We start from the raw sequence: 23055 nt of genomic DNA, 5'->3' as shown, positions 1-23055 counted from the left end.
TTGCGCGCACACACAAAAGGCAACAACCCAGGCCCAGGTCTTAACTTCATGGTTTCAATCAGGCCCGCGGCCTGGAAGCTGAGCAAGCACATCAAACTTGGGAACTTTTGCACATCGCGTTCCAGGTCACTCACAGTCGCTTCCCTCTTTCCCTTGAGCCTTTTTCTTCTGCTTCACGACCCCTTGAAATTAGAAATGTCCCATGCTCCAAAGAGGACTAATTGCCCCTTCGCACCACAATCTTGGGACTCTGTTCTTGCTCCTGCTGGCTGCAACGGATGGGAGAAAGGTCTCCCTCACTCCTTTTGTCCTCCTGCTTGAAGAGGGGCTCTGCCCATTTTTAAATGCTTCCTGTCAGTGCTTTGTCCACTGAAGAGGGCAGGTAAGGACATCTATCCTTTCCCAGCTTCCGAATTTCAAACCCCAAATATTCCCCCTTTAGCATGTGCCTTGGTTAAGACATCTACTGCTCATAGATAGAAAGTCCCTGAACACAGCTGAATCTTTTTGAATGTTTGAATAAAGGTGCAAGAGGCTGATTGCCAGAGATTATACGCCTACCTTGAATCAAGCAGAAAGCAAGAATTATACTACATATGGTTCAACAAACCTCGACCAGCAGTTTTTGCAAAGGGACACTCTATCTCCAGTGGTTATTATTAGTCTTTAAAAAGAATTAGCTAATTTGCTGGAAGTTGGGCAGCATGCTATTATTATGGTTCATCACTCAGCCAGCTGGTTGTTTGTCCACCTATTTTTGTCCACCTATTGAATCCTTCCCAAGGACTTGGGATAGGTAGATACGGACATTTGATGGTCTTAAAAGGTATTGTGGCAAGATGTCAGCTGCTCCCAGCCAAGCTTCCTTTTGCAATTGACTGATGGGGATTTTGTCAATGTCAAAATGTTATTATTAGTAATAATAATCCAGTGATTCCAGTGGTTATTGACACACAGGGTGTCCTATCAAAATCTCTTGAATTACACTTATAAAATCTGTAGATTGACAACATTTCCATACACCAATATATTACAACTTCCTAGATTCTTGAGAAAAACTCAGTGAGAATGAAGACCAATGACCAGCTAATGAACTGGCCTTTGCAATTCTTCTTCTTCTTCCTCCTCCTTCTCCTCCTCCTCCTCCTCCTCCTCATCATCATCATCATCATGATGTTATTATTATTTGGTTGTTCAGGATTCCTAGATTTTCAGAAAGCCTTTGGTCATGTTATGCTTTTTAAGAACTGAGAGGCCATGCCTAAGGGAAGTCTGTTTGACCTACAAGGTCACTTGATATTAAGAGTGGCAATCATGAATGGTGAACCTTCTTTAGCTTGTGACTTTTTCCTACAGTTGGCAGAGAGAAAATGTGCAGAGCTACGCGGAGGAGGAATGCCTTAATGGGCTATAGATTGCAGCGCCGTGCAATTGCACTGAACCGCCTGAAAAGGACCATATAGACAAGAGACTGGAAGAATGAATGACTTGTGGTTTCTTTCATGTATAACTAATTTGGGAACTAGTGAGAATTAATGATTTCCCATATGGAGCGCAGGGAGGGAATGGAAGACTGCAGGGTCCACAAAAATGTGCTTTTCATTGATTAACGCTAGTGAGATGTCCTGCCTGCAAATCAATACGTACCATTAAGTTGCTTTGGTCTTATTGTCATCGAATTAGGAAAGGCCATTCCATCCAGTCTTCCTGGGTTAGATCCCAGGATGTTTAATATCTGAGATATCTTTTTCTAATCCAAAACAACAACAACCCCAAAAACAACCAAATCTTTGTAATGTGTCCTTTCCTATCATGGCGTTCAAAGGGTTTTTCTTTCCTTTTGTTTGCAATTAATTTGCAGAAGCGAAGATGGTCTTACTTATTAGGAGGTTCATTTGTTTAGGAAGGTAGTTAAGGAGACAGCAGAGCTTTGGGGAAGAGGAGGGTTTGGGTCTAGCCATGTCCTTCTCAGGTGCTTTCAACCACTTTAGGGGATTATACAGATCATAACAGAATAATAGAGTTGGAAGGGACCTTGAAGGTCTTCTAGGCCAGCCCTCTGCTCAAATAGGAGATCCTATATACCAGCCTGGAAAAATGGCTATCCAATCTCTTCTTAAAAACCTCCAGTGATGCGGATCAAAGTAGGACATAAAGAAATAATTTCACAAAAGCAAAAGAGGAGAAGGAGGACAGGCTGTTGTAATAAATAGAACCCAGTTCATGTATAGTTTTATTACAGGTAGTTTTTGACTTACAGCAGTTCATTTAGTGACTGCTCAAAGTTACAACAGCAGCGAAAAAAGTCATTTATGATCCAGAGTCATAGGATCAAAATTCAGATGCTTAGCAACTGGTTCATATTTATGACGGTCGCAGTGTCGACGTTGTGTATCTGCCATTCTTCAATGGGAAGAAGAAGGGGGGGGGGAGTTGGTACAAGTAATCCTTTTTAATGTAACCTGAATATCTTAAGTCTTGTATTGAATCTTCCTTTTCAAGAAAGAATTCCTTGTGAAATACCCAGTTTTCAGAAGTTCATTCTTATCGTTTGAAAGGGAGAGTATAAGTCTGGGACTTACACTCAATGGGGAAAACCAGACTTGCTTAACAACCACGTTACTAACTGCAATGATTCACTTAACAACGGTGGCAAGAAAGGTCACAAACTGGGGCATAACACCTGTCTCACTTAGCAATGGAAACGTTGGCTCAATTGTGGTTGTAAGTCAAGGACTACCTCCTAAATCTCATTAGTTATCCACAAATAGGCTTGTCCATCAGACTTAGAATAACTCTATTGTCACTTTAAATGTACACTAATTAAAAATGAAATTTCGTTGCATGCAGCTCTCAAAGGGTCCCCACCTCCAATATCCACTACATAAACATGAGAAAATAAATAAATACAAAAGTATGCATACACCCACATCTATTCATAGCACCAATGCTGGTCTATTTCTTAACTGGGCTTCCTCCCTGTCCGGTTTCTAAACAATTGCTGTGATTTAAATTTCTTTCCGGGGAGCCACGGAAGAAACTGAGCTGCCTTCCCTCCGATGAGGAGCTGCTCCAGTCCTTTGCACAGATTAACACACAAAGGGTGGGAATTCCCTCCCCTCCAACGCAGGCCAATGGTTTACACGCACTCCAGAGATTGTTTCGTTATACATTTTTTGGTTACTCTCCGGAGTCTACACCAAAGAGCAAAAAAAAAATAAAACATAAAAAAAGATGCAGGATATGTTTTGGGAAGCAATCCATCCCCAGCCGCACTTACTTAGAATTCAGATGTGGCTTTTAGGAGGCTGCATGCTTGAGTGTGCGGCTGAAAATTTGAAAATTAACAAAAAGTCCTGGTTTTTTTTTTTTCCTTCCTTTATTTTCCTTTCTTCCCCCCCCCCCTTTCTTTTCGCGAGATGTCATCTTTTGGAAGGTAACATCATGTAAAACAGCTGCCATTACCGAGTCCCGCAAATGGTTTTCCTATGTAAAATGGCTTTGTAAAATATTTGCTCCATCTGCTGAAAGGAGCGAAAGACAATTTTCCTTGATACCTAATGGCCCATTTCAGCTGGATGGGAAGCGATTTGCCCGCCTAGCGCCTTGCGCTGGATCAAATGTGCGAGGGCCCTTCCGCACAAGTCTCTTCTTAGGCGGCATTATCTCCCCTCGGCTTCGGCTTCGGCTTTTTCCTCATGACTGCTGGCCCTTCGCTCAGGATCAATGCACAGGCCAAGGGCAGCCATTGTTGTGCTTCAGGGGCGTGGCTGTTTGCCTCGCCAGTGGACAGGAGGAGGAGGAGGAGGAGGCCGGGCCTCTTGCAACTTTCCACCTCTTCATCTTCCTGCTTTTCCGTCCCCCCCCCCTGCACCGTGAGGGCTGCGTTTGCCTCTTCTGCCTCGCTGAGGTAGTTCTGAATTTGCACAAATGCACAAAATGACAAGGACGCAGTTTCTCGTCCCCCCCCATGGCTCCAGACTCCCATTGGGGGGACCGGGGCCGAGCAGGAATGCTCCTCCGCCTGCAGTTCTGCCTTGTGCCTCCCTGACATCCCTTTCTCAGATAAATAAAAAAATATAAAACAAACAAACAAACAAACAAACAAACAAACAAACAAACAAATATAAACCCCCAAAAGACTGCTAACGCAAGTTGGTGAGCTAAAGTGCCAGAAATAAAATATTTTGAAAGAAACATGTATTATTATTTTTTTTTTAAAAAAAGGAAAAATGCTAAAGTGAAGAGAGAGGTGAAGTTTGTAAATGTTTCTAAATATTGACACGTGCTTAATTTTTACAGGAGGAGGACCTGGGCTCACAATGCTATTGCTAAATCATTCTTACTATCATTAATTTTATTTTGGGCAGAGCGGTAAGTTCTGAGCAATTTATTTTGTCAATGGGCTTAAATTCAAATTGTGGGAAGGTAACTGATGGCGCTGTCCTTCGTTAATACGCAGAAGGTATTTTTTCTTTAATTAACCAGCATTGTTTCAGGAAAAGGTATTTTTGTGGTTTCAATTTTCTAACTTACATTTATGCAAAACACTCCGAATCTCCTGCCTTACTGCCCTCCCTGAAAGAGAAACCCTGCTGATTTAGGATTTATGTTTAATGCACAATCAGACAGACGGTCTCATTGCCAAAAACACATTTAAGACATCGTGTTGAAGTTGACGGGAGGTGTGCAAATCAACACATTCTTTTCCTGCCTGCATTTTATATTATAAACTAATAAAAAAGAAAAGGGAAAAAAAAAACAGAACTAGAAACAAATACAATTATCTTCTCAGGATTTCTGAGAATGAAAATTGGCCAAGCACAAACTCATTTTTTATTTCTTCCCCATGGCTAAAAGCCATGCTTTTCTTTTTACTTGTAGGCAAAAAAAATCTATAAATGCCACAACACAACCTCAATCAATCAATCAATCAATCGGCTGCAAAAATTCACCGCAATCCTGTATTAACCAATACAAGCCTCTTTTAAAAAAAAAAAAAAATCTCGTAGTTATATTTACACATGGCTAAATTTGCACATTTGTGTTTAGCATCTCTCTGCCTCTTCAAATTCAGCAAAAATAAACATTTAAATTTCTTCTAGACGGGTTATGGCAGATGACCTGATTTTCTTCCTCCATCTTAACTTCCTCCCCTTGTCTGTGCGCTGTTATTGGTAAAAACTGGCAGCGAAATTCAATGGATTGCAAATATTCTGGGTCCATATGGCCTCAAACCCCGAAGCTCTGAAGGGGCCCCTCACTGCTGCTTTGTACCATTTGCAAAGTCTTCATCCCCAGATGGTAACATTTAAACCCCCTTTTCTCGGCTTTGTACAATAGACCTTGGCACAATTTCAACTGTTTACTCCGGTAATTAACAGTACTGATACCACAACAATTACAACTCCGACAATCTTAACACAATAATGCTATGAATTAGTGAGAGCTAATGGCTGGAAGGTATAGTGGTTCCAGACTGCTTGAGATCTGTGAATTTCCCCCAAATAAAATAAAAGGTACCAAACAGCACGGGCGGCTCTCCGGCTCTCCGTAGACAATGATTACCTAGTAATTAGTTTACACAAAGCTTCCTATTTAATGGCAAAACACTGTAATTAACGCGTGACAGAAAATCAAAGGGTGCTTTGTAAGCATATGAAAAATTAACACCACAGGCCCATAGCTTTATGTACTGATTAGAAGAATATTAAATCAATAGGACATGTAAATCAACAGCTTGCCTATCTGATTATTGAAGGTCCTAGGAATTTAACCAAGGGACATAATTGTGGTGCCTTGTTATTTTACTAAGGAATCAGGGAATCACCTGAAATCTAAACACCAGTAGCCGCATTAAATATAATAATAGCCAACTGAGCAGCCCCTACCCAGCGTGTTTTCTGATGTAATCGGTAAACACAACATGACAGCCTATCGACAACCATGGAGTGGAGAGAATAGCGGAGACCTCTCCTGTTAACTAATATAATTTTAGCATCTACTATTAAGTTACATGATGCTCAGATGCGGCTATCAAAATCCTACCGCCGCAAATGCCAGGTTTGTTGGTTTAAGACCACAATTGGACGTTAAGATGTAACAACGGCACAAAAGCTATAACGGGAGCTGGTCATTGTTCCCCAGCAGCATCTGGTAAAAGTTAACAGACACCGACTTTAGGGGATCAGGGGTAAAGGGACCCCCTAATTCCCCCAAATTGATGGCAGGAAATACGACTTCAGCCACAGAGTGGTCAATGTCTGGAATACTCTACCTGACTCTGTGGTTTCTTCCCCAAACCCCCAAAACTTTAACCTCAGACTGTCTACTATTGACCTCACCCCTTTCCTAAGAGGTCTGTAGGGGGTTGTGCATAAGCGCACCAACGTGCCTACCATCCCTGTCCTATTGTTTCTTTTATTATTTTTCTTATATGTATCCATGTATCCATAACTATGTTTATACTTATACCCATTATCTTGTAAGCAATTGACAAAAATAAATAAATAAATAAATAAAATAAATTCTCCTTTCCCAAAGATATGGTGGAGTTTATGCATGATGGGAGGGGGAGAAAGCCAAATACCCCTCCCCAATATTTTGTGTCACCGAGGCATCCAGTCTAGCTCAGGATGGTTGAAACATTGCTGTTTTAAGCAAAAGAGGGGAACATGTAGACATTAAAAATCCCAGAGAAAATACATTTTCTTTGTATGGTTAGCCTTCATTTTTTCCATAATATGCTCACGAGGTTAGAAAAAGCCAAATCCATCAAGGGCAAGTTGTCTGAAAGGCACTGTTTTTACATGCCAATCAATATACTTTATCTAGGAAAAACACGATTATTTTATCTATTTTCCCCCACATATAAATAAAGTCTAGATAAATGCTGTTTTAGACAAGTGTTCCACTCTGGTACAATATAAGGGAGAATGTTTTCAAAGCCTCTCTTTCTCCCTCCCCCCTCCCTCTCTGGAAATGGGCCAGATCCATGATACTGAATTGATTGGGAGACACACACACAGTCCCATCTCACAGCTACATCTAGTTCTATTTAGCACTCCAGGTTGAACGAATCTATCTCCTTAGAGCAGGGGGGGGGTCTTCAAAGATGGCAACTTTAAGACTTGTGGACTTCAACTCCCAGAATCCCCCAGCCAGCCATTTAGGTTGAGAAACACTGCCTTAGAGGGTGCACAGCCGGGGTGATTCATCAACAGTCATGCTCAGGAGCTTGGAGGCTTTGACAAGACTCTTTGCTAGTTTGCTTCTTACCCTGGGGTAAAGAGGGCCCCCCAAACAAGCATTACACCCTTATAGTTAAAACCATGAAGACGAAGTTGCTTGGCCCGCAAAGTTCCCCTGTGAGAAATGACTCATGAGGAAATGGCTGGTAGTGTGTGAGGCCCGCTTTCATGGCCCAGAATCTGAGGATGAAATAACAAGCGCTAAGAAGTCATAAACTGCCTGGCAGCCACGTAGCAGAGGTCCATCTGTTTCCTGGAGTGCCCAGCCAAATGTCTTTGGGAAGCTCATAGAGAAGAGCAGGAAAGTGACAGCTACCCCCTGTTGCTTCTTGCAAGCATCTGCTACTGAGAGTTCAATTCCTACAGCCCCAAGTTTTTCCAAAAGCCAGCCAATCTTTCACAAAGAACCGCAACTTCTGATGAACCGTGAGTTCACTTCTTTCCAGAATCATAGAACTGGATCTTGGAGGTCTTCTGATGGTTATCCAATCCCTTGTTGAAAACCTCAAGCAATAGAGCACCATAATTCCGGGAGGCAAGCTATTCCTCTGCTTAACGGTTGGGTCTACCTCAGATGAGTTTCTACACATTGCTTGTTGTCTTGTCCTCAGGTGCTATGGAAAATAAATTGACATCCTCTTCCCTGTACCCTTCAAGTATTTGAAGACTGCTGCCATATTTTCGCTCAGTCTTCTCTTCATTAAGCTAAATATAGCTCATTCCTTTAGCTAGTATTCATAGGATTTAGCTTCCAGACCCTTAATCATCTTTGTTGCTCTTCTTTGTGTTCTTTTTTAGGGGCTCAGTGTGCCGTATAAAGCAGTATTGTCTCTTCTTGTGATCTTGATGCTATCCCTCTGTTGATGCAGCCCAGGATTGTTGACTTTTTTGGCAGCTGCAGCCCAGTGCTGGCTTCTACTTGAGGGATTATCTGCTAGGACAACTAGATCCCTCTCACAGGCAGGTATCTATCTGATACCTGTACACCTGGTTTTTCCTGCCAAAGTACTGGGTTTTACTTTTCTCACCACTGAACTGCATCTAGTTGGGAGCTGGAAACGGGATGAGCTTGTTTCTCTCTTTCCAAGGTGTTTTGCTCCGGTCCATCTCTCATTTTATCTCAAGGCTGGAGATATGTAGAAGTTAGTTCATCAATGCTCATCAAAGAACTTCCTCCCAGATTCCATAACCAGTAAGCCTACAAGAGAACTGTCACAGACGCTAACTACTGGAACTAAATACTGAAAAGTGAGTACAGTTTGCTTGAGATTGAAATGACTCTATTAAACCCTTGGACAACTGATCTTCTCTTGAAGCTATGTGCTTTCAAAAGGTGAAATCAAGATAACCGGGTGTACATCCTGGTCAAGATGGTCATTGTTGTGTCTCAAGGACCCAACAACTGGCCTACGTTTTAAAATGGAGCAGCACAACACACAGTAGGAACGCCTATAAACTGCTTTATGCTTAATCGTTGCCCTGCTACATACCAATGAAGGGGGGGAAAAAACCTTGGGATCGTGTCATAAACCGCTATGCAAATGATGCTATTTGTAAGTATTAACATAATTTAGTGCTTAGAGTCATATTCTCATTTCTAATAACTCTACTGGAATGGAGAGTCTTTTGCCATGTACTCTTAGCCTGCAGGATAGTCTTTTATCACAAAAGCTGAATTTTTTTAATAACCTGCCAGCATATGTTTGGTATCTGGCAGCTTAAGTTGATGACACAATGTCTTCATTATCAAAAGCAGGTCTCCGTACTGTAATAGGACATTAAAGCATGCCCGTGCTCATAAAGTAATGCTTTGAAATCTAAACGCAGAAGTATTACAACAGCTCTCAGGAACAAAGGGAGGTTTTAATCCTTGGCATTCGGAGGGAATACTCAACAGAGGCTGCAATTTGTTTCTAAAAGGAAGACGGACGCAGAGCAGGAAAAAAAAAGGCATGGAAAATGGCCAGGTGAGATGTTAGAAGTCGAGCAACTTCATCCTAATGCAAGCTATGGGGTGAGGTGGGGCGGACAGATGAGATGGGTGGAGTTGAAACAGAAGCCGTTTGTGCAGGGCAGAGAAGCATGAGATCCCGGCCTAACAACTGCAACGGGAACTGTGTTGCAACTGTGGTGGCCATGTGATGTCTTGTTTAGCAACTGCTTACTTAGCAATGGAAATTCTGGTCCCAATCTGAGGGTCATAATCCGAGGACTTCCTCTAGAGCAGGGGTGTCCAACCTTGGCAACTTTAAGACTTGTGGACTTCAACTCCCAGAATTCCTCAGCCAGCATAGTTGCCAAGGTTGGACACCCCTGCTCTAGAGGAAGAGAAGGACGAAGACACCACCAGGAGTTGTCCACGGAGATTCTCAATCATCCAAGTTATGGTTGTCTTTGGTTGGAACGGAGCCATTTCTTGGATGAGAAGCGAAATATTTTTCAAAGGGGGGAAAAAACAAGAAAATGCAGCTGCCTTTTGGAGAGAGCATCTTTGAGGAGGAGTTGAGCACTGGGATTCGTGACTGGAATAAAACGCTGCTGAGGTGATGGGTAAATAAGGAGATACTTCTATTAAGGCACAGAAGTTCAGATAAGAGTTCATGGAGTAAAGAGTGCATTGTTTTAATACATTGCATGTATTCTATTGTATTTTTGTCATTTGTTTCTTTTCTTCCCAAAGATTTAAAAATATGGCATAATGCATATAAACTAACAAATTTATTTTAGTAGATGCTTGCAAGAACTTGTATACTGAAGCGTGAATTCTTATTCCACAAAAACTGTTATGTCACTATTGTTTATACATTATTAATATTGGCTAAAGCGACAGAAGATGAGATCAACCTGATTTGTCCTTAATCAAAGCACTGTTTGAAAATAACTACCACTGAATTCCTGATAAATTATTATATTTATCAAACTAATATCCGCTACAATTAAAAGAGGTTCTAATGGTGACTGACCCAGAATGGACAGCCTGAAAGGAGAAGTATCACCTGGACTTTCCCTTCCAGGGTTTGCCTTTTGAGATCACCTGCTCAAAATTTATGAAATCCAAAGTGACTTACATGAGCCCATCTCTTATTCCACATCTCTGGTCCGTATCGATGATGCTCCTTCATAAGCCAAGTGTAGCATTTGAGATGTTTAGTGATGTCACAAAATGCAGTCCCATTTCCTCCAAATTCATTATCCACCTTGAACACCCAACGCTGCACTTCTGGGTTGTCTATAATCAGCTGACTGAGGGCCTCAATCATCTGGAGGACAAAAATGTGAAGATTTTATTTTCCATTTTAGTTCTTCTCGTTCTGTAACTCGTGTTCCAAACTTCTGACCAGATGTTCTGCGCAACACAGAGGTAAAACTAAGAGAGAAGGAACGTAAGAGCACTAGATAATATACAATGAAGAAGAGAACTGTGATGACCCAGGGCGTGTCACAAAAATAACCAAGTCACAAAAATAGAATAAATTCCCTTTAATGCCTCCAACTTGGCCCCAATGTCCAATTATCCTTGGCTGGATATCAAACACTTAAAGAAAAGAGTTTACGGAGGGAGTAAATGCAGTCCGAACGTAAAGTAAAGTTAATTCAAAACTAAAAAACCCAACACAAACCACACTGAAGGAATTAATACAGCAGGCCAGGATGATAAATTGCAGACTTCTACCAGATAACAGCAGCAACTACAGTTGGGAGGAAGCCAAAACACAGATAAGCTCCGACAAGAATAATGCACACTTTGGGGACTTCCGGTTTGAGCTTCTTCAGCAACAGACCAAAACCTCGTCTCTGTGAGGCTTCGATCCGTGCTCGCCGCTGGAGCGCCCCGAGCCGGCTGGTTTCAGGGCTAAGCCACCCCGTAGAGGTGGTGAAGAGGGGGGAGACTGCCAGCAGGGTTAAGGAGAGCCGCATCTCTCCTCCCCAGCTGGCCATTACTCCCTTTCCCAAAGGCGGTTGCAACGGTGGTCAGAAATGGCCACCACAAAGAAGAACTCGACCGGAAAAGAATGTGCAGGAGGAAGATAAGAAGAGAAAGTTTTGGTTGACCGGGTCAAACAGCAAAAGCAATAAATAAGGTACCCTGGAATTGAAACTATTAAAAAACAATAACATTGTTCCCTAAGAAGATTTTTAAGCTGCAAAGGAGAGAGAAACGGGAAAAGATTTGGTTTTCTCCTTTTCCTATACTGACAGCTAAGAGACTTAAGCAAGAAATTGGGAAAAAATCCACTTTGACATCAATAGGCATTTAATGCTGAAAATAAAAAGTCAAAGGGATAATAAAGATTTCTGGATAATTAAAAGCTTTTGAAAACAGACTTCAACTGGGGCATGACAAGAACGGAACAACGGAGTTCCAAGGGACCTTGGCGGTCTTCTAGTCCAACCCTGCTCATCCAGGAGAACCTATACCATTTCAAACAAGTGGCTCTTGTTAAACACCTCCAGGGATGAAGCAATCAAAACTTCTGAAGGCAAAGCTGTTCCACTTGTTCTCACGGTTAGGAAGTTTTTCCTTAATTCTAGGTTGTTTCTCTGCTTGGTTAGTTTCTATTTATTGTTTCTTGTCTTTTCTTCTGGAGCTTTGGAAAATAGGCTGACCCCCTCTTTTTTGGGGCAGCCCCTCAGATATTGCAAAACTGTTCTCATGTCACTCCTAGTCCTTCTTTTCACTAGACCAGACAAACCCAATTCCTGCAACCATTCTTCATATGTTTTAGCCTCCAGCTCCTTAATCATCTCAACATCTTTTTTTATAATATGATGACATATTATTAAAAAAAACTGTTTAAAATGTATTATTTCAAATATTGACACAGTCCTTTTCAAACAGTAATTTCAAATAGTCAAATAATACTAATGTATACTAATAATAATGTACTGTCCATTTTTTTTACTAGATAGAAAAATACTCCTTGTTAAGGAGATGGAAAGTATAAATTTCTGAAAGAGACTGACTTGGGAGGAATCTGTTACAGTGGCTCGTATACTGGAATTTAAGGAATCTTTTATTATTTGAACAAGCCACATAGAATTATTATTTATTTGCTCCGTGCCTCATTATTTGCTCCTTCTGAAAGTCCAATAAATGGGTTTTCTCTTGACGACCCCTACAGAAATGAAATGGATCAATAAAATTGTAAACATTGCACCAATGGAAAGAATTATGAGCTATCTTTAAGTGAAAATTGAACTGTGCCTTAAATTATTGTCACCTTCCTTTGATTATTTAACACCTCCCGTCAATATTTCATAAGGAGCTTACAGCAGGAAATAAAAATAACATGAGACAAATAGATGCAAAAGTAGAATTTCAGAGTACAGTTCATAACAATGAAAACAACATTGCGGTCAGCACATTGGACACATAACACTGTAGTATATTATTTTTATATAACTATGATTAATTCAGGCCATAAGTTGACCTGCCTGTATCATCTACTTTTAATCTAATGTGAGGCTCGTGGTCCCCAATTTCACACTTAGCACCCCCAGATAGAGACACCAGATTTACTAGCAAAATTGCTGAATTTTGGGAATCTTTATTTATTGAATGGCAATCTTTATTTATTGATTTGAGGGAGGGAGGGAGGGAGGGAGGGGAGGGAGGGAGGGAGGGAGGGAGGAAGGAAGGAAGGAAGGAAGGAAGGAAGGAAGGAAGGAAGGAAGGAAGGAAGGAAGGAAGGAAGGAAGGAAGGAAGGAAGGGAAAGAGATGGAGGGAGCGAGGAAGGAAGGAAAAGGGAGGGAAGGAAGGAAGGAAGGAAGGAAGGAAGGAAGGAAGGAAGGAAGGAAGGAAGGAAGGAAGATTTTCTGCTTCCCAGAAAATCCTCATTCTTACACTAACATCCTTATAAATCAAAGATTTGTTTTCTTGGGGAGCTGTCAGGATATTTGGTAGGTGAGGCTATAGTCCTTAAACCTGCAAAAATCCCTATGCTCATTAGAGGGATAATGCCCTGGAAACTCATAGATCAGCTGAGGATATCTGACCTCATAAAATAATCAGCCGTCAGTGTAGCTACTTTCTCAGGTACTGAGTAAACAGCAGTCTTATAAAACAGCCCAGGGAGTGCTCCAATATAGCCAAGGAATGGATTTTGGGGACTTTTTACAGACAATTACCTCAACCTCTAATATCTTTAGGTTTTCCTAGAACACAAGCAGGTAGAGGATTTTTCTAAAAAATTGAAAACTGGAAAAGTTAATGTTATAAATAAGTATTAACCGAATTGTTCATGGTTGCTTTGGGTGCTCCAGTAGGCTCCAATCCTCGAAAACTAGTAAGAACCATGCCTTAAAAAGCCATGCTTGGAGGCAGGAAGGAGGCCTATTCAGGTGTTTTCATTCTGGAAAGCTCACCCTGGAGAAGTGCCCAATGATGTTCTAATGACACAGGCTTCCCAGAAAGCATCTGGACGTCGAACCTGGATGTCTGCAGGAGAGGATCCAGTTTGGCTCTCTCTCTCACAGATAGGTTGTGGCCCAAATGGAAGCAATATGCATAGAGCTGTATATACCAAATCTTCTGTCCTCCAGAGACATCCATCTTTTCCATGCGTAACTGCTATAACCTTAGGAGCCAATGTTTTTTTGCATGACATCAGCAGAAGCTGGAAACTTACCTGGGACACAGATGTGCTGAGTGCTGGGCAAGGAATACACCAGCTCTATATCAGGGGTCTCCAACCTTGGCAACTTTAAGACTTGTGGACTTCAACTCCCAGAGTTCCTCAGCCAACTCCAGCAGTTGAAGTCCACAAGTCTACAAGGAATTCTGGGAGTTGAAGTCCACCCATCTTAAAGCTGCCAATATTGAGAAACACTGTTTTAAGATCTCAAAATGGAGCCTTCAGTTGGAGATTTTGTTGGCCCTCTCATAAAACCATGGCCCCATGGTGAGTGCAGCCAATCAAGAATGCCCATCACCAGGAGGCAAACTATGTCCAGAGCTGCAGTCGATTGGCATTTTTATCTCTGTACTTCGTGTGGAACCAAGTGGGCTCTCTTAGTGGAAAGATGCTTGAGGTTGGTGCCCAAACATAATTTTTTCCATTAAAAAAGCTCAAAGAAAGAGCGTCAAAGCATGGAACCTGAGCATTGCACCAAGACTTGAATCAAACAAATGGCTGAACAAAGATTTGCACTTCAACCAAAGGAACCCAGAGCTCCCTCTAACGGTATGTGGGAATGACCTTGGGAGACTGGGGTGGGGAGAAATGCTGCCTTGGGAACGGTCAGATAGGCGAAGGCCTAGCCTGGAGTTGCACAATGGGTGGAGAAAGAGGGTTAGAATGGACCCTCCTTAACTTCTTCGGCTGTAAAAGAGATGGGGGGAGATTTGTACTTTCCGACTTTCAAGACTGAAGACAGCCTTCCCGAGCAGACTAGAAAGGAAGCACGACAGATAAACTAATTCCTCTTTATTGTAAGCCTACATTAGCAGAATTGTGCAATGAATGAAGGCCAATTTGGTCCCCGGATAATGTTGCAGGATCCAATCTGGATTACGTTCATTCCTTGAGGATGGGCTCCAGCATGAGCCTGAAAGTTTGGAAGACTAAACCTCTGGTCCCAGTGATGAACCCAGATTGGATCTGGTCCAGCTGTGCAAGTCTGAAAGTACAAATCTTCTCCAATACTAAGGTCGGTCCCTTCTGAACCTCTTTCTCTGCCCACTATACAGCCGAGGGCTATAGCTTCTCTTATCTGATTGCTCCCCAGGCAGCATCTCTTCCCCTGTCTCCCAAGGTCATCGCCGTATACCAGGGGTCTGCAACCTTCAACACTCAAAGAGCCATTTGGACCCATTTCCCACAGAAAAGAAAATATCGGGAGCCACAAAACCTGGGTGGGCATGGCCATCTCAACATCACTCCCACCCAGTCACATAACCCACCCACCCCGCCACGCCCACCCAGGTTTTGTGGCTCCTGGTGTTTTCTGTGGGAAATGGGTCTCTCTCTCTCTCTCTTTTTCTCTCCCCCTTTCCCTCTCATTTCAATTTCTTATGTTTTACCTTCTCAGGCCAGTTGAGGAGTGACTGGGAGGGGAGGGTGAGGGGCGGGGCCAGCCAGTGGTAGGATCACCCAACAGGGAGCCACAGCAGAGGGCCCAAAGAGCTGCATGCAGCACCAGAGCCCACGAGTTGCGGGCAACTACCATATACCATAACTCTCCCTTACAGACCATTCAGGAACTGAGTTCCGGGGCTGAGTCAATTAAGGACCTCAAGTCCTCTGGTACCAGGAGTTGAGCTCTGTCCAAATAAGAACGGAAGGAAAATAAATAGCGCGTCCGAATAGTCTCCGCTCAGATTTCCTCACCTGCCCAATCTGTGGCCAGTCTTACCTGCTGCCTGTTATAGATGTCGTACTGCCCGGGAGGTACCGGAACACCTGCAGCATCAAAGACTCTTTTGTTTCCGGACTTGGTGCTGTAGAGATGAGCCACTTCTGGATCAGAACCGAGAATGGGCAGGTCTAGCACATCGGCCACTTCCAGGTCATCTTGATTCAGAAGGCCTCCCACGATATAGGCTTCCTTGCCTTGGACCAGGTTTTTGACCCTTTTCAGGGTCCTAGGGCTGTATTTCAAGAAGGTAGCCAGGGACATGGGGCGATTCTGGAGGAGGAAGACATTAGTCTTGTTAAGAAGTGTGGTTTTCTCTTCCTTCCACCCAGCTAATTTATAATGTTGAGTGCAATAAATACATTATTAATAGCAGGCTGGGTTATGACCTATCCTGTAGCGTAGCAGTTTAAATTGATAAAAGCTGTTGGGGTGAGGTTCCATAATCACTCACATCTTTAGTGTGTCGGAAATGGGCTCGCTGGGAATAAAACTAATTACTACACATCTGTATTTATTTGATCCATGCGGAATTCTCCTTCTGTCACTTGGAAGAGAAGCTTGCAGCCCTTGGATAACAGTGATAACATCTCAACACATTTGATTCTACCACGTCAGGGGGAAAAAAATCAATACCAAAAAAAAAAAAAAGAATAAAAAATGAATAATGCACACCAAGCCAGTCGAGGTGAAGTACATTCAGCCCACCAAGATCAGTATTTTAAATGGCTCTTTCAGCAAATGGTTTCATTTACAAAAAAAAAACATATTCTTTTCCACAGGATAGGTAAGTTTCATTAGCTACACACCCTTTCTGCAAGCATCATTCAGGTCAAAAAGGTTTGTTTAAACAATTGGAAGACCAAAGTTTGGAATGCGTCACAGATTCTATTTTCAGTGCATCTCCACAACATAAGAGGACTGTATGTGAGAGACAACTGGTTGTTTGCAAACATAAATTGTGCTGGAATGTTCATCAGGGATCTGTGACTGCCTGAAACCCTCTCTTAATGATACTCTCAGTAGCATGCCTATTTTGTCTTTATAATCTGTAAAATGGCCTGCTATAAAGTGTGCCTAAAATAGGGGAGGAATAAACGAAAAAGGCATAGAAATGTATCAAAGCATAACCTGTGCAGGGGTCTGGCAGCGCATAAACAAGACAGACAGAATATTACCTAACCAAACTGGTAATATGTAGGGCATATTCTTCTGGAGACTTGCATGCATTGTATTGAATTGCATGGCACTGCATTGCATGTAAAGCCACTGTAAATCTGCCCTCCTCTGTCAGTGTAAACCACCTACAGTAGCCCCATAGCGAGATAGGCGGCAAATAAATTTAACGAATAAATAATAAATAAATGAATGAATACAGAGCCAGAGATGTCTTCCAAGAAATCTGAGCTTATTTTGCTTGCAAATCTCTGCTGTTGCATTTTATGCTGACCGAACTCCGATGTTATGTGTACCTACAGTTAGTCTGCGACTTACGACCACAATGGAGCCCATATTCATGTGGTTGAGACATTTGTTAACTAAGTTTTGCCCCATTTTGAAGATCTTTCTTGCCACATCTGTTCAGTGAATCAATGCAGTTGTTAAGTAAGCAACCTGGTTGTTAAGTGAATCTGGCTCCCCCATTGAGTTTGCTTGTCAGAAGGCCACAAAAGGGGAATCATAGGAGCCCTGGGACATGGCAAGCATCATAAATGTGAATCCGTTGCCAAGCTGTTGTGGTTAGCCGGCAGCAGGTACAGATGGCTGAGGAGAGAGAGGACTCGGATGAGGGGCCAGGACCATTAGGGAGTGGACTGCTGCCTTTAGAGATTGTGGGGGCTGGCAGCAGTGATGAGGAGGTTTCCGAGGAGCCTGTGCCAAGTGCACGTGCACGAAGGAGGAAAGAACAATTACAGCAGCACAGGTGACTCAGGAGTAAGGCTGCAAGGTAATGGCCCCTCCCTCAAGAGGATAAAAGCCAGGTTTGAAAAAGTGTTCTCTGCAGAAAGCAAAGAAGCTCTGAAGCTCAACTTGTGGACATCTTAGTTTGTATTTGGAGAATTTTGTAAATTAGCTCTTATCTCTGGGTTTTTGACAGCACTGACGAACACCTTGGCAGGGCTCTTTCTTGTCAGAGCTAATTAGTGGAAAGCAGCCTTTTATCTGTAAAGGAACAGAATTTGTTATTAAACCTTAAAAAGTGGGGGCTGCTACCTTCGTCTGTGTTTGCTCCTTGGGAACCCGGTTGGGTCAGAACACAAGCATATGAGTTTTGATCATGTGACCAAGGGGATGTTGCAGCAATCATAAGTGTAAAAAACGATCATAAGTCACTTTTTTCAATGCTGTTGTAACTGCACAATCACTAAATGAACTGTTGTAACTTGAGGACTATCTGTACATGACTATTAATGCCTGTTTCTCATCACATTTGTGGTTCTAACTTTAATCCCAGGGTTTAGCTTTCTTTGATAAAGAATTCATCGTCTGCTCATCCAAGTTCCTGAAAATGCACTCATTATGTCCCACGCACACGTGCATACTGGCCTATGTTTATTTTCATTTCTAATGGTCAGTAATAAACTTACTGCTTACATCCGTGATGGCGAACCTAGGGCACACGTGTCACAGGCGGCACACAGAACCATTTGTGCCGGCACGCGAGCTGCAGGCAAACTTACCTCACTGGGCAAGCGTGCGCCTCACAGCTGATTTTCGGCTGGTTTGAGGCCTTTTTCAGCCTCCCAAAGGCTTGAGGAAGGCTTCTGCAGGCTTTGCAGGCGGAAAACTAGCCCCGTTTCGTCATTTCCGGTATTTTTGGAAAAACAGGAAGTGACAAAACTGGGCTAGTTTTCGGCCTGCGAAGCCTGCAGAAGCCTTCCTCAAGCCTTTGGGAAGCCGAAAAAGGCCTCAAACCGGCCGAAAATCAGCTGTGAGGTGCAGCGCAGGTAAGGGGGCAGCGAGGGTGGGTGGATGGGGATTGTGCGCACATGGCATGCACATTGCCTTCTGGGTGCTGGCACGCGAGCATGCAAGCACAGGCACATTTTTTGCCGCAGGAGCCCAAAAAGGTTAGCCACCACTGGCTTACATAATCCACGACAGAAACGGGAAACACAAAGCTAACCAACTGTATTCAGCAATCCAGATGTTCTGAGCCACAATGTACTTCTGGCCAAAAAGGGGCTCGTATCACAGCTTCTGGAAAGTGGCACCAAGCCACGTATTTAACAATGTCTGTTATAAAACAATGAATCGGCTAAACCATACAAACAAGCTTGTAACAGCACAAAATTTAAGAGCTGGCAGATATGCCTGTTGTGATAGTACAACCCAAACAGAGTTCTCGTAGAGAAAGGCATCGTAATTTTATAGTTCTAATAATGACCCAGAAATCTTCTTGCAGTGAAAAGGTTTCATATTTCATGCACAGAAATAAATAAGCAACCCTTGCAATACAGACAAGATCACCAACTTCAACAGAGTTGATGGGACTTGCATTGCAGCGAGATCAAAAAAATCTACGGGACAAGAGAACCCATCCTTAGGGAGGGTATATTATTATTTTATTTGTTTTTTTAAATCTCACCTTACTTATTTTTATAAATAGCTCAAGGGAGCGAACATGTCTAATACTCTTCCCTTCTATTTTTCCAACAACATCCACCCCGTGAGATGGGGACTGACAAGGCTGGGGCAATCAAATCCATCTAGAGGATTCAAAACTATGATTAACCTAGCACCCGTCAAGGAGAAACTAATTCAAGGGCACAGAAAGGAAAGTCATAAATTGGATTTTGCTACAATAATAAAAACAAGAAAGCGTGAAGGAGCATAAAACAGAACAGTTCTGGACTTGCATTCTTTTTACAGGTCTTCTATTGTAGACCAAGGGTATCAAACTGGGGCCTGGGGTGTGGATGCATCCTGTGCAGGCCACGCCTACCCCAGCTCCATGAAGGGGGAAAATGTCGCGAAACTCATGTGACGGCAACGTGACGCGTTGAGTTTGACACCCATTCTGTAGACCAGAGGTCTCCAAACTTGGCATCTTTAAGACTGGTGGACTTCAATTCCCAGAATTCTTAAAGTTGCCAAGTTTGGAGACCTCTGCTGTAGATATGTGTATGTGTATGTGAAGATTGGTGCGTGCATAAGCGCGCCAATAGTGCCTACCGTCCCTGTCCTATTGTTTTTTATTTTTCCTATAAGTATCTATCTCATGTCTTCAAAACTATATTTATTCTTATACCTGTATCTTGCAAGCGATTGACAAATCAAATAAATACTAAAATACTCCATCACAAGATGAAATCCCATAGGACAGCATGGAAAATAGCTATTTGGTTAGCACCTACTAGTTTAAACCCCCGAGAACACCTGGGGAGAGGAAGTGGTCCAGGGTGCCTCCTTGTGGCCTGACCATTAGTGAAACCTCTGCCAAGCCACCAGGTTTTGACCTGCCTCGCTCCGTCTGCTCAAATTTGAAGGAAAAATTAAGTGTGGTACTGGAAGAATCGCCTCTGCCTTGCATCCGTGGGGATGGAAAGATTCCCCTTGTTGAGAATGTGCTGCTGATATGCAAACTATGAAACACATTGTGCAAGACTGGCCATGACCAAGTGCATTTCTCTGGATCCCTAGAAGATCTGCACAAAGCAATGCCAGAGGTCCGGACAGCTGAACTGGACATCCGGTTTTGAGGCCATTGCGATACTCCCATAGAATGTTTACCTATAATTACGTGGACTGTGTATCTATGTTTACTCCTCTTCTGGCATGTTCTCATCATACGCTAAATAAGAGTGGCGGAGAAAACTGCTTCGGTGACACCAGCGGTGGGATTCAAATTTTTTTAACAGCCGGTTCTGTGGGTGTGGCTTAGTTGGTGGGCGTGGCTTGGTGGTCATGTGACTGGGTGGACATGGCTTGATGGACATGTTATTGGCTGGGTGTGGCCAACTCAACATTACTCACATCGAGGCATGCATCTCCTCGCCTGGCCTCTCATGACTGAGGGGATGCTGCAACAGTTATTAAGTGTGAAAAATGGTCATAAGCCACTTTTTTCAGTGCCATTGTCACTTTGAAGGGTCCCTCCACATAAGCAAAGTACCAGCAAAGGAGGGGGAAAAAACTCCAGAGAAGTTCCAGAGACAGGAAGTCTAGTCCTGCCAAGAATGCAATAAGGGTTAACGGAGAGGCAGTTTCTGTAAGCAACCCCAGAATGTTTCCTTCCTGCCTTCCTTACAGGATTAGGCCAGTAATTTCTTCTAACAACCGGTTCTCCGAACTGCTTAGAAGGTTAACAACCGGTTCTAGCGAATAGGTGCGAGCTGGTAGAATCCCACCCCTGGGTGGCACTCCCAGCTCGGCCGAACTGGGCCAAACCAGTAGAATACCACCACTGCTTTCTACTGATTAATTGTTTTCACTGTCAGGAAATTTCTCTTTAAGTTCCAGGTTGGCTCTTTCTTTAACGAGCTTCCATCCACTGCTTCTTGTCCTACTATCAAGTGCAACTATTTGTACCTGAGGGTAGGATAATACATAATAGAAAATATAATACAGAATATTTTTATCTACACATGCACACATACACACACATACATATATACTGTGTTTGTGTATACATATACACACTCAGTATATACACACACACACACAAAACACATATATATATAATTGTGTGTGTGTTTGTATAAAAGAATATATACTAGAAAATAGGGACTATCTGCACACTTCAGCCACGGGATATGTGAGCAGTGTTTTGTGCAATTTGCTTTCCGTAATGTAGTCAACCTCTGAAGTTCATCATTTTAAAAGGGGCCAGGCATTGGGCAGAAATCAGCAGTGAAGGCCTTAGCTGAGCTCAGCTTTCAGCCTGAAAAAACTCAACTGGGCTTTTATTTCTAACACTCTTTTTAACTAGTCACTTAATCTGTGCAGCTCTTAACACTTGCAATAATATTTCACTGATGGGTACCGGAGCGTTGCAAGTTATAAAATTTCCAATTTAATTTTACGGCATTCCCCCCAGCTATAGTAATTAGAAGATACAAACTCACAGGAAAACTGTTGATGGCTTCAGGGGTGAGGATTTTGAACCTGTCCTGTAGGTCACCAATGTCCTCGGGGTTCCCAGACCGAACGGCTGGCTGCAAACCCAGGAGTTTATTGTAGTACCGCAGCAATTCTTCACTTACTTCTAAGGGGCAAATATAGATGACGTCCACATTTGCGTCTTTAATAGGAGAAAGGGGGAAAAAACCAAGACACACTGATAATCGTTGACAAAAAGGTAACATTGCTTGAGGTTTCCCATTATCCTATAACCTGAGAAAGTAGGTACTTTAACTTTGTGTTCCTTTTACTCCTCAGTTCCATCCTGCTTGCTAAAAGCATACAACTTGTGGGACAACTGGCTTTCAGAAGGAAGTCTGCAAAATATGAGCACAAAACCTCAGGGAACACAAGCTCAATGACTGGCTTTGTAGCTTGACAGGAAGGGTGCGTGGTTTGGAAAACGAAGTTCATCAGACCCTATTATCAAGTGTTTCTCAATATCAGCAACTTTTAAGAGGGTTGGACCGCAACTCCCAGAATTCCCCAGCCAGCACTCTAAATGGGAATTCTGGGAGTTGAAGTCCACCCATCCTAAAAGTTGCTGAAGTTGAGAAACACTGGACTATACAAAGCTCAGCTACCGGCTCTTAGAAATCAGCAGAGACAGTCATCTCATAAAATAAATTAATCTTGCTTTGTAGTCCCCCGCCCCCAAAGAAGGTCGTACTATGGAGCAGTCAGAATGCCTCCTTAGACCTACTTCTCCTAAGCAACGAGCTTTGGGCTTGTGGCACTGCAGAGGTAAGCAACCCAAAAGCCCTCCAGTTCCATTTTTGTTGGAAGAATAGCAATAGCACTTAGACTTATATACTGCTTTACAGTGCTTTTACAGCCCTCTCTAAGCAGTTTACAGAGTCAGCCTCTTGCCCCCAACAATCTGGGTCCTCATTTTACTCACCTCGGAAGGACGGAAGGCTGAGTCAACCTGGAGCCTGCAGGTAGTTGGCTGCAGCAGAAGTAACTTGCAGTACTGCACTCTAACCACTACGCCACCGCGAATCCTAATATACAGTATTTCCCTTCTCGTCTTAATCTTAAAATACTCTCCATTCCTTCCCTCTTTTCACAGGCCCTAATTTCTACTCCTCACTGCACTTACTCTGAATCCTTCTTGAAATGTGGTGATCAGAATTTGAGAGAGTATTTAAAATAGGCTTTGATCAAAGCAGACTGTAATGGGATGATTACTTCCCGTGATTTGGAAATTGTACTTCTGTGGATGTAGCTTAAAACGGCATTTGCTTTCTTTCCAGCCTCATTGTGCTTGTGATTCACAGCCAGCCTGCGTCCGCTTTGTATTCCAAGATCTTCAGCAGATGGGGA

The 23055-nt window shown here is 42.8% G+C and overlaps 1 protein-coding gene across 6 annotated transcripts in view; it reads right to left on the bottom strand.

Moving 5' to 3' along the window:
* Positions 1-23055, bottom strand: part of IQCH (IQ motif containing H) — a 103487-nt gene that overhangs the window by 30070 nt on the left and 50362 nt on the right. For 5 of the 6 annotated variants that reach the window (XM_087972937.1, XM_087972935.1, XM_087972939.1 and 2 more), the window contains exons 12-14: positions 21675-21850; positions 15607-15879; positions 10319-10510 (exon numbers count right to left, since the gene is read on the bottom strand). In XM_087972937.1, the coding sequence (XP_087829063.1) occupies positions 10319-10510; positions 15607-15879; positions 21675-21850 (641 nt within the window). The remainder of the gene's footprint in view (positions 1-10318; positions 10511-15606; positions 15880-21674; positions 21851-23055) is intronic. The other variant, XM_087972940.1, reaches the window with a different exon arrangement.

Source organism: Notechis scutatus, chromosome 11 (genome assembly GCF_049901735.1).
Source record: "Notechis scutatus isolate UNSWTSFEM ecotype Mainland chromosome 11, rNotScu1.2, whole genome shotgun sequence".
NCBI classification, from domain to species: Eukaryota; Metazoa; Chordata; class Lepidosauria; order Squamata; family Elapidae; genus Notechis; species Notechis scutatus.
This window is presented reverse-complemented; position numbering and strand designations above follow the sequence as displayed.